This window comes from Paramormyrops kingsleyae, chromosome 5, assembly GCF_048594095.1.
Source record: "Paramormyrops kingsleyae isolate MSU_618 chromosome 5, PKINGS_0.4, whole genome shotgun sequence".
Classification (NCBI taxonomy): domain Eukaryota; kingdom Metazoa; phylum Chordata; class Actinopteri; order Osteoglossiformes; family Mormyridae; genus Paramormyrops; species Paramormyrops kingsleyae.
The window spans coordinates 10,241,594-10,252,926 of NC_132801.1; the positions used below are offsets into that span (position 1 = coordinate 10,241,594).

The 11,333-nt window shown below is 45.6% G+C and overlaps 1 protein-coding gene and 1 long non-coding RNA gene across 3 annotated transcripts; both read right to left on the reverse strand.

Moving 5' to 3' along the window:
• Positions 1 to 581: 581 nt before the first annotated feature.
• On the reverse strand, positions 582 to 2,371 carry LOC140590847 (uncharacterized). The gene is made up of 2 exons (XR_011991706.1): positions 1,128 to 2,371; positions 582 to 1,008 (listed from the first exon to the last, which is right to left on the reverse strand). It is a non-coding gene; the product is annotated as an uncharacterized lncRNA (long non-coding RNA).
• A 26-nt stretch (positions 2,372 to 2,397) lies between these two features.
• Positions 2,398 to 10,887, reverse strand: odad3 (outer dynein arm docking complex subunit 3). Of its 2 annotated transcripts, none has more exons than XM_023791857.2 (14): positions 10,690 to 10,887; positions 10,174 to 10,295; positions 9,691 to 9,768; positions 9,333 to 9,512; positions 8,600 to 8,635; positions 8,121 to 8,222; positions 7,425 to 7,550; positions 6,707 to 6,829; positions 6,383 to 6,529; positions 6,044 to 6,204; positions 5,757 to 5,913; positions 4,874 to 5,026; positions 3,886 to 3,970; positions 2,398 to 3,417 (listed from the first exon to the last, which is right to left on the reverse strand). In XM_023791857.2, exons 1-14 carry the CDS (start codon positions 10,772 to 10,774, stop codon positions 3,287 to 3,289), a joined length of 1,686 nt encoding a protein of 561 aa, XP_023647625.2. In that variant the 5' UTR covers positions 10,775 to 10,887; the 3' UTR covers positions 2,398 to 3,286. The 2 variants fall into 2 exon arrangements, with proteins under 2 accessions (XP_023647625.2, XP_023647623.2); XM_023791855.2 differs by having other exon boundaries at positions 4,874 to 5,029.
• Positions 10,888 to 11,333: the final 446 nt, after the last annotated feature.

The window sequence follows — 11,333 nt, forward strand, 5'->3', positions numbered from 1 at the left end:
ACAGATTAAACCTGCATGGCGACTCTGTTTTAGTACATGAATGCATTTCTCATGCACGCTTTACATTTTTCTCTAGTCTGACATAAATATTGTTCATTTTGTTACCCGGACACCATTTCTAATACACTTCTCTGTGTGAAATATATTCCCCAATATATTTATTATAGGGCAAATGGGTTGTACTGCTTTGGACATTTATTTTACATGAAGATGTGTGCAACTAGAGTAAATCAAATTTCACCTGATTTTGCAATGGATATGTATCAGTAACATACCACAGCATTGTGTGTCTAACATTGTATCAACAAATTCTTTTCATTTTTAGGATAATGTATTTCTTTGTAACAGGCTGGTTATGGGATACTTGTATTACATGGTTTACAGGGTCTGAGGGAACTGTACTTTTTGGGAAACTGAGATTCTCTTCCTAGTAGAATGAGTTTTATTTATTATCTGAGAATAGAACTGTTAGTAATGAAAAATGTCAGGATTTAGCCTCAGTGTTCTGATTAAGCTGCTGCATTATAGAATGTTTGCCATAAATATCTTCCTGCTGTACAAAATATACCACCTTCAAAATGTTTGTGTTCTTTATTCTTTATTTCCTTTACCCAAGACCAATTATAACTTCTATGTTGCAGAGTAATACAAAGAAATCAATATTGTACCCCATATAACAAGGACACTCAGCGGGCAGGATGAGGACGACAAACCATTTCATGTTGCTTCATTTTCCACTTTACATTTGACTTGATTCCAGAGGTATTTGGATTAGAATCTTTCCATGCTATATGCCCAGTATCTGTCATAGTATTTGACCTGAAACAACAAGCAAGCACTCTATAATCGCCCTGCCACAGGGGTTTAGGGTCAGGATGTTTCGCAGGTATTTTCATCATCATACATAAATCGAGTATCTCAAACAGCGCATATGCCTGCTGAAGTGAGGGTCGGCTGGGCTGCCCTCCGTGAGCGTCTGCCCTCCGTGAGCGTCTGCCCTCCGTGAGCCTCTGCCCTCCGTGAGCGTCTGCCCTCCGTGAGCGTCTGCCCTCCGTGAGCGTCTGCCCTCCGTGAGCCTCTGCCCTCCGTGAGCGTCTGCCCTCCGTGAGCGTCTGCCCTCTGTGAGCGTGCCATGGATACAGGAAGGCCACGCTTTGAATAGCATTGGTGTGAGAACACAGAGAGGAGAAGACAAGGACATCATAGGATGAGCAATATCACCAAATGAGTCATTCTATACACTAAACAATGAAGCCAACGAACGGCATGTGCGTCAGGGCTGAATCGCCGCTCTTGCATCCCCAGCTCCTTGTACAGCGAAATGAATCTTGTACTGTAAGTTTAAACTACCTCCACCTTTAGCCTCCAGTGACACGCAGCTACAGAACGGCTGGCCGCCCGTGACCGCACGGCGTCTCGATGTCAGCACCGCCACCGCAAGCCGAATCCGTATGATAGGGGTTTAGTCTGCGACTCACAAGTAGGTGGAAAGAGAGAGGGGCCCTGGGTCGCGTGACCACCTCGGCCTGCTTCCTGCGGCTCACGCCGTTGTACCCTTGGTCTCGGAACACGACGCAGCCGTCTCCAAATGGATATGTTGTTTTTGGTCACGAGTTTCGAGATTTGGGAGGGGGGGGGACACTAGCTGAGAGTAAATTAATTCAGGAAAACAGTGGGAAAAGGAAACAAAGCTAAAGTTCCGTGACAGAATAAGGTTGTTTTGGGACACCTCTGTTGTTGGAAATATTATTGCCTCAACATGCTGTACTGAGATGGTAGAGACTGGTTCAGACTGGCTTCAGGCTCAAGAATCAAATAAAATGCAATTATGGTGTCAAATAACGACTAGCAGTCACTGACAACACTAAGTCATTCTCAGGCATTTGAAGGTATTTTAGATGACTAAAGCTAGAGCACGGCAGAGCCAGGGCTCAGTCTGCATGACCGCCAGCCCTGAGCATCAGGAAACGTCAGTGAAGTCAAGTTGACCCTTGTTAGCATAAATATCTTGGTATGGTTACATGGCGAGGTGGGGGACAGGAGAAGGGCAGAGGAGAGCGGAGCCCCACCCGGACGCAGGCTTTCCTGTCAACACAGCGGTTATGTGTCTATGATCGGTGCGTTTCAGGGGGTTTCAGAGTCTCCGTAATGGTGTCTGGTTTGTTCCACATCTTGCGTTTAAGTTTTCTGTTAATAAAGTACAGATGCTCCTCGCTTTATGAGGTTTGACTCATGATATTCCTGCTTTACGATGGTGCAATAGAGATGCACAGTCATTAGTCATCAAACTTTGAATTTTGATCTTTGACCAGGCTACACGGTATACACGGTACAATAACTTATACTGTCGCTAGGAGACGGCAGCACCCAACCCCCCCCCCCCCCCCCCCAGCCACGTTTGTTTTTCTGTGTTAAAATTTTTTCCCAAGTCCATTATATCTACTAAGCACCCTATGAATTTATATTGGACTTGCGATATTTTCCACTTACGAGGAGTTCATCAGATCGTAACCCCATCGTAAGTCGAGGAGCACCTGTATTTTGCTCAGTCTCTAATCACCTTTGTAAGTCATCTGCCTGATATCACGTCACAAAGCCTTTTGCGTGATATCCAATTCCCTTCTTATTTGTAATCACAGTGCAGGCCGTCCCCAGGTTGTGAACGAGATCAATTCAATAAGTCTGTCTTCGGGTCGAATTTGTAGGTAAGTAATAATACAATACAAAATCATAATAATAATACAGTAATAATAAAATTAAGTACATACGGTACAGTACTGTACCTCGAGCTCATGAACCGCTGAAGCCATGCATTGTTTAGTAGTGCGTTCGTTTGGGATTATGAATTACTGTATGTAACTCAAATTTCTAATGTAATAGACTTCATGACTGTCCGTTGTTAAGTACGACTTGTCTCAACTTAAAATCTATACTCAAAATGAATTTATGCGAAATATCATCTGATGCAACAAAACTATAAAAATCTTAAAAGGTAAAAGCTGCCCGTTAAGTTAATTTGATTTCCTACTTCTGTACTGCTGAGGTGCGCTGGTGGGCAGGGCAGCCCCCCCCCCCCGTGCTGTCACCGTCACCGTTCACTGTTTCACCAGCATGGTGTGCTGAGTACGGTGACCTGTGCCTGAAATTAAGGAACCGTCATCAAACATAAATGCAGGTTCCTGTTTCCACTGCAAATCTAGACCTGACCCTACAGCACAGACCAATGGCAGAAGGAGACGCCACACACAGACTCCATCCCCTGGACTGGATGAAGGTCCCAAATGGCTCACTGCTTGTTCTTCTTCTTCCTTATGCGCATCTTCCTCTTGGTACGTGAGTCAATGATCATCTGAGACTGGCGTTTGAGGGCAGCGCGGGTGATGATGTCACTCTCGTCGTCCCCACTTTTCTCCTCATCTGTTGCGGTGTAGGACATTTGAGGAGGAACCTTAACTTGATACATCTACTGAAATGGCAATTTTCAAAATAATACCAGGTAACAAAGCCGTGTAATTATGCGTGTCGATGATGCGCGCTTCAGGCGGGAGCTTCTACAGTCCTTTGAATAAAACCGCAGTATATAATAAAAATGGTAAACTTGATATGGCAGTTGTTGTGAGTGGTTGACAATGACGCTTAATGTTGCTGGTCCATTGTCCATATATATGGCAGCCCATAGTGAAGATGGGCACCCCTCCCATATTTGTTTAAGGAACAACCTACGCTTAAGCACTGCATGTTGTCTATACACCTATTAGAACATGTTACATAACCTTAATAAAAGATTGGTGGCAGTGATTAAACCCCCCCCCCACACACACACACAAATACGCATTTAGAGGGAGGCACACAGTGAGTGGACAGTGAGGGAGTCGTGGCTCTCACCCTCATATGGGTCCTGTCTCTGAGCCTGGGGGAGTCTGATGCGCATGTTTTGTGCAGGCAGCTTTCCTTCAATGGTGGCGTGGAACTGCGGGGGGGGGGGATGGAGAGAGCAGCACAGTGAGCAAAAGCAGTGACCTGGAGCTCGGCGTCATCTTATCAACAAACTGCGCAAACCCCGCGGCCCTTACTGCCAGGGGCCCCGTCAGAGGACACCCAGGGGCCCCGTCAGAGGACACCCAGGGGCCTCAGGAATTTTATTATATACTGTACAAGTGTCGCTCGTCACTGCTGCTCAAACACTGCATATTTAATGTTGGCCCAAGAGGAGATTCCTGTGCCCCTGAAACATATTGTCACTGCTTCATGTTTAAAAAAACAGCAGTTAAGTCAAGAGTTAAGAGCCCACTAATTAATTACACTAAATAGTTATAAATATATTACTTCAAAATATAACTGTTTATTAGAAGGCCTGCTGAAGATTTACATTTTACCTATACACAATTATTACATAATCATAAAATAAATATATGATATAAAAATAACGCATTAATAATTCTTAAGAAGCTCTCATGTTTTAAGCTATAGCAGAACATTTTAAAAGCATGAGTCACTTTCAGGGATTGTGGATGATGGCGCACGTGGCATTTAAAAAATAAAACAGACCCTTGGGGTAATTCTGCAGGTGGAGACACCCACCCCCCAGGGTAGGGGAGTGACACACAGCCTGGGTTAAACTACGTGACTCCCTGGGGTGAATCAGAAGAATGTAGAGCGCGTGTTGATGTTTTCGAGCGGAGTGGTTCCCACAGTCCCTGCACTAGGGAGCACGTGGTACTGTGATGGACCTCGAGAAGGTCAGCCTGGAGTCGGTCAGAGGGTGTGGTGGGCAGGAGTTTAGCCATTTGCCCAGACAGATGGCTGGTCAGGCTGCGACAGTACGCTTTGCTTAGTCCCGTTTTGGCAGCACGCTGGGTTTGTTTTAACTCACTTCTTCCTCCTCTATCTCCTTCATGACGGCCTCCATGTCCTTCCCGTGCTGCTCCTCCTGAAGCAGCAGGAGCTTCCGCTCTGACTGTGCCAGCAGCTCCAGGATGTGGGCCTCTGAGCTGGGGTCCAGCTCAGGTGCATGAAACTCTGTGTCCTGCTGGGAAAGAGGAGGGGGCAGCGGGGGGTTGAAGTGTGGAGAACTCTAAGAGTCACAGGAGGAATGAAAAGGAAGAGTGAATGTGGCTCAAAACTGCTGGGAAGATCCTAGTTGGCAGCTGACCTAAACATAGTCGAGATGGTTTCGGAGGAGTTTGACCAGAGTGTGAAGGAAAAGCGGGCAGTGAGAGCTCAGCATATGTGGGAGCTCCTTCAGGACAGCTGGGAGAGCATCCCAGGAGGTCACCTCAGGGAACTGGCATAGAGGAGAAATTCCCTGGAGCAATTAGGGTTCAGGGGCTCAATGGTAGGATCAGTCTGCCAAGCACGGGATTTAAAATGGCAACCTTCTGAGTCCCAACCCCCCCCCCCCCAACAAATAATTTTTTTGTTTAATACTTCTTTGGTCAGTACATAATTCCATATGTGTTATTTTATAGTTTTGATGTCTTTATAATGATTCTGAAATGTTCAGAATAGTAATACAAATAAACCTTTTTATCAGTAGGTGTGTCCAAACTTTTGACTGGAACTATTCTAGAATCTGTAAGACCCTAAGCGGTTATGGACGGATGGATTGATGGATTTATCGATGGCTGTGTGGATTTTTTTGACCGCCTTCCTGACCCCCGCTTACTGGTTAGACGTTACCCAGGAGTTTAGCCCCGGCAGTAGCACTACAGCGCCCCCTGTGGTTTCAGCAGCAGCTCTCAGGCAGACGGACGCACCAGGGCGATATGCCGCAGCTTGTCGGCCAGGTGCTCCACGCCGCCACGCGCCGCGTTCAGCGTGTCCGTCAGCCAGTCCAGCTTCTGCCGGGCCTTGTCACGCCCGTCCCACTCCCTCTGCAGGTGGGACTCACACTCGTTCAGGACACGCTGATCACTGCCCAGCGGGGACATGGGACAGGGAGACTGCATGTAGAGCTCATTTCACTATCTTTTCAGAACTACTTTCATTATTATTATTATTATTATTATTATTATTATGCAATTGCTTAGTTGACCACCCCCACCTGGACAGTTTGGCCTCCCCAGAATATTTCATGTCCTGCATCTGAGCCTGTAGCTGATCTCTCTCCGCCTTCAGCTGCTGCAGGATCTTCTCATTCTCCACCTTCAGGTGCTCCAGGTGCTTCTGCGTGTTGCCCTGGGTGACGAACCTCTCCACAACCTCCTGCTCTTACGGGCAGGTATGCGGTCACACGGGGTAGTCGTGCTAGCTGAGCATTTTCCACAAAGAGCACGCCTATTGTGCCAAATGCTGACATTTTAAATGTTCGTTCTCGCATGCCTGCAAAGCGTGGCGTTCATGCCTGACATACATGTGCGCGAGCCTGAGCCGGGGAATGCACCTGCGCATCGGTGACTCCTGTAGCCTCCTTGATATGCTGGAAGGCCTCCTCATAGGTGGAGATAGCCTTGTCCTCCTCCCCCACCCCTGTGACACTGCGCTGGGCCTCGCTGCTCATCTCGTCCGGGTGCATGGTGACCCGCTGGGCCTGGGGGTGAGTGACACAGGTACAGGTACAGCCCTGGTCTTTAATTTGACATTATCAAGAAAACTGTTCAGCCTCCATATTCTCCCTAGTCTCCTCATATACAGTGTCCTGTCTCCACATTCTCCTGAGTTCTCCTGACTCCATGCTTCCCTGTCTTTATGACCGTGAAGCACGCACCCTCCTCTCAGCTCTCTCGGTGTGAGCTCTGCGGTCCTCAGCCTGCTTCTTGTACTGGGTCAGGAGGTTCTCCCTCTCCCTGCGCTCCCTGTACACCTGCTCCTCCTGTCGCTGCAGCTCCGCCTGAGGCAGAAGAGGCATCGTTATTTAATACGGAAATTATTTACAGCTACCTGAGTCTTATTTCACAAATTAAATCCCAACAGGCGCTATCCTAATAAACATGGTTTACTATATATTATATGTATAGATTGAAAATACTGATGAGCCATAAGCCATAACGACCCACAAACTGATCAGTTTCAGGGGATACAGATGCTCCTCGAGTTACGTCAGGGTTACTTTCTGATGAACCCCTCGTAAGTGGAAAATATTGTAAGATGAATATGAATATATCATAGATAGATAGATACTGTCACTAGATAAGTAACTAAATACTAGTAATTCAAACGTAAATAAAGAATGCAAGTTTATTTATGTGATACATTGTATGGGAACAGATCAAACTTCAAAGCTGACTACTGAATGTGCATGTCAAAATATCGTAAGTCGAACCATAATGGAACAAAGCGCACCTGTACATAATATCAACATGATATGTGCGAGACCAGTATTTGTATTCGTCAACGTTGACGTCACTTTGCGTGAGAAGTGTCAGGAGCCCACTGGGGGGTGACGCACATTGGTGTCCCGTCCCGGCCACCGTCCCGGATCTCACCCTGGCAGCATCCCTGGACAGGTGTGCGTCGGCGTGCATGACCTGCAGCTCTCGCAGCTCCTGCCTCTGCCGCACAATCTCAGCTTCCAGGCCGTCCAGCTGGGATTGGAACGTCAGGCTCTCCTCCTGAAAGCGGCAGGTTATACGGGGACTTCAAAAAGTACAAATCCAGACCATAATTTTGCTTCAACCAATCAGTTTCGTACTTTGTGAATGTGACTCTTTATACTCATCTGGTTGGTGGAATCATAATCGTGGTTTGGATTTGTACTTTCTGAACCTGAACTTTCTACCTCTGGGCAGCGGACATCCATAACACAGGACCACTGGATAAAATGGGACACAGTCTAAGTCCCTGCTGGGACCCTGGCAAGGGGGAGTGCTGTTGTATTTCTGCACTGCTTGCCTCTAACAATTTCTCCATCCAACTGAGAAAATGTGTTTTTTCATGCTTGAAATGTCTTCAGCATAAACAGTGCCCAGCATTCATCTGGTTTGCTCGACGACTCCAAATGTTCTCAACTGATTAGGAAAAAAGATTAACCCTCGGTTGATATTTAATGTGGTTTTTACCAAAAACTGCGATTAACTCCTATCACTGTTAAGTGACAGCTGGCTTAGATTCAGACCTTCACAGATGCAGGGCTCAGGAGTTCCTGACAAAATCACGAGACACAAAGAACGTTGCTGAGCTACCTGCAGATGGGCTTTTAGTTTCAAATATCCCCTCATGATGTGTTCAGCCTCCTGGCACTTGAGCTGGGCCTTCTCCAGCCGGTTCTCCAACACTCGTAAATTCTGGAACATACCCAAACATACACGGAAATTCAGCGGGTGCCAGATGAGCAGAGACAGACAAAACAACCAGTATAATAAACAGCAGTCATTCAGAGAGATACGAGCGTTTGTGATCATTTTTGTAGCAGGATCTCTGCATAATTGTTACGCCACAGTTACATACGTCGATTAACTTTTTAAGACCTCTGAGTTCTACTTCTGATAGGGGGAACGTATCGACATCAGGGTCAATGCTCTCAAAGAGAGATGCCCGTGTTCACAGAGGTTACAGGCAGAGATGACAGGTGCTGACAGAAAGGAGGAGGGGTAACTGTTCCCAGAGACATATCTAGGCTAACATGACTGTGACCGTCTTGAGTGTGAGGCGTGACTGTGACCTGTAGGGGCTGCTCCTCAGCCGCCTCGCCTTCACTCTGCGGACAAGGGTGACATGTCAGCCACTGCCCCACACACACTAGCCAGGACATCACTTTGACAAACCGATGTGGCGGGTTGTGTAGAAAAAGAAGTAGCCAGTTACGATCTGTGGCTGCAAATCATTAGTGTCCTTCAGCGGTGGGACTACACAGATATATGTGTGATAGAATAGGCATGTCGATAAAACAGTGACATTTTTTCGCTGAAGGTGAGTCTACAGTCAGGCTTTGCATATATATATATCAGCTAGATAAATGTACAGCATTATACTGTATATATGTATACATTAGGGTGACCAGATAATCCACGTCAGGGAGGACACTCTGAGCTAGGACAGGAATTGTAAATTACCATTTCAATTAAAAGGACCTGGATTTCACTTGAGCACTGAGCTCTTGCTGTGTGCTGATTGGTCAGTCTCCTATAATCATGCATGTGTCACTAATACTAATGTGAAACAGCTGGATGAGTCTTTCAGTCAAGGAAACAAACCAGTCAAAGCACAATAAGTGGTGAACTATTTAGCCAATCAGAGGAGCCTTTCAATTTGAAAGTAGTTTGTAAAACCCGAAGTGGCTCAAAGTGTCCTCCCTGACATGGATTATCTGGTCACCCTAGTATACATGAATGAGAGGTGTGATGCTGTATATGTCTGTATATGGATTAATTGTGTGTTGCTGTATATTTGTGTACCTTTGCCTCCTCTTCCCTCTCCTCCACACTCTGGTGACTGGCATGGCCTGCAGACTGTGCTCTGTGGCACTGCAGCTGCAGCCCCTCCAGGTGGCGCCGGCGAGACTCTGTACGGTGCTTCAAGGCATTAAGTTTCTTTGTCTTGTCAGACACTTTCTGGTCAAGGATCTGAACAGCTTCCTGATCACCAGAGAGAGAAGGTCAGGTGAGGTTAGGGGCTTTTGTTGCGTAAAAAGATGCTACTTCACATAATTTTGAACATTTAAAAATGTATTGTGATGTTTGGTAAATGTAATCATGGTGAAATGGTACAGATTTTCAGTATAAACTATAATATTAAACAAGCAAAAATCCTCACCTTCCCTGATTTGTACCTGAAGGCAGCCTTCTCCATTCCTCTGTTCTGAAATGCGTCTTTTGTCACTTGTTCATCACCCTAATGAGAGCAACAAATAGAAATTTGGCTCCTACACAGCCTCTCATCTTCAGTATGCAGAACATGCTGGATAGGATACCAGTCCATGCAGAGCAGTGTACAGACTCACACCCTAGGAGCCCTGAGTCACACATTTACATGTTTTTGGGCTGCAGAAGAAAACACAGGTGAGACAAAACTGCTACCCAGAGAGCCACTGTGCAGCCCAAAAGCTAAAATACAGTTACATGGATATGAATCGACTGCGGTTAAGGTCGTCAGAAGGTAGCTATGTCATGTGAGAGAAGAATTGAAGGGCAGACATCTCGTGAATGCTTGGTTATCTCTACAGTTGGAATGAGGTAATGCGTCTCGCGATATTTATATTCTTTTTATTTGTATTTCTGCAGGCGCATCGTGGGATACCGCGTGCGCGTCCGCCAGCCTCCTGCGCAGCCCCTTGTTCTCGTGGCGAAGCCGCAGGATCGCCGCCTTGTTCCTCTTCATGGCCTCCTGTGAGCTCTCGTAATAAGCGCATCTGTCCCCCTCTGTTGGCGAAGACCAACATTTAAACTGGTTTTAAAAGTCAGCTTTTGAAACGTCGCCGATTCTGCATTTTTATGATTTTAGGTGAACCTGATTTTCCGCATAATCGGCTTAAATACTTAAATATATAAATGCTAGATAATTAAATTAAAGTGAAACAGCTTCTACGCTACTGTCTTTTTCTTTCACCATTTATAAAAAGTTTATTTTATTAATCAAGTTATTTACCCGGCCAATTACAATATTTTCTTTGATTCCGATTTCTAGACAAACTGCTTTAAATCGTTTTACCTGTATAACAATAGTCTATGCCAGCTGACCACTTGCATTAGTTCTACACCAAACTTTATATTTTTGATCATTTAAAAACTCTTGTTTTATAAAAGATATACATACCAAGCAGTTGAATTTTCCGTTGTAACTCCGTAATTTGGTCATGAATGGGATGCTTGATGCTGTCCAAATTGAAAGGGCCCGGCATTTTATTTATTCCTGCTCCAGAATATCAGGAATAATATGCATTAAAACAGTGATTTTATTGCGTTTGTACTATACGTATCGAGAAACAGTCCCTGATCTCACTTCACCAAAGTTTCTCCGGTCACCTAGCAACCAAGCACCTCGGTTACGACGGGCTGGTAAACAAACGGATGATCACAGACCGGCCGCTGGGGGGAGCTAAAACCATCCGAGAATCGTCTTGCACTGCAATCGCGTGTATAAATGTAATGTAATATTGTTGCCAAGCGTAACATGTACCCAGTCCTTCCCGTGAACGTAATTTGATGCTTATTTCTGTTCGTGGCCTAGCATATAGAATTTCAGCACATTGGAGGTTTCATTTGATAGTTACAGCAGGATTCATTTGACAGTTGTTTGTTAGTTTTAGTTTTCAAATTTGTAAGAAACGAAGGTTACGAAGAAAACTGACTAACCTATATTACGAGACTAACAATGCGGGTCAACTTTGAAGAGACCTCTAGAGGTAAAGGACTGTAATCAGTATTTGCCTGTCAAGGTTATGGTGAAGAGCAGCAGAA

What these genes read in the sequence shown, in the direction of transcription:
- odad3 (XM_023791855.2), bottom strand. Translation starts at nt 10,774, where the DNA reads ATGCCGGGCCCTTTCAATTTGGACAGCATCAAGCATCCCATTCATGAC. An exon ending in AGAGGGAAGAGGAGGCAAAG is followed by an intron (nt 8,636 to 9,332) that starts GTACACAAATAT and finishes CCTTGTCCGCAG; the next exon opens with AGTGAAGGCGAGGCGGCTGA. An exon ending in AGCTGCGGCATATCGCCCTG is followed by an intron (nt 5,030 to 5,756) that starts GTGCGTCCGTCT and finishes CCTCTTTCCCAG; the next exon opens with CAGGACACAGAGTTTCATGC.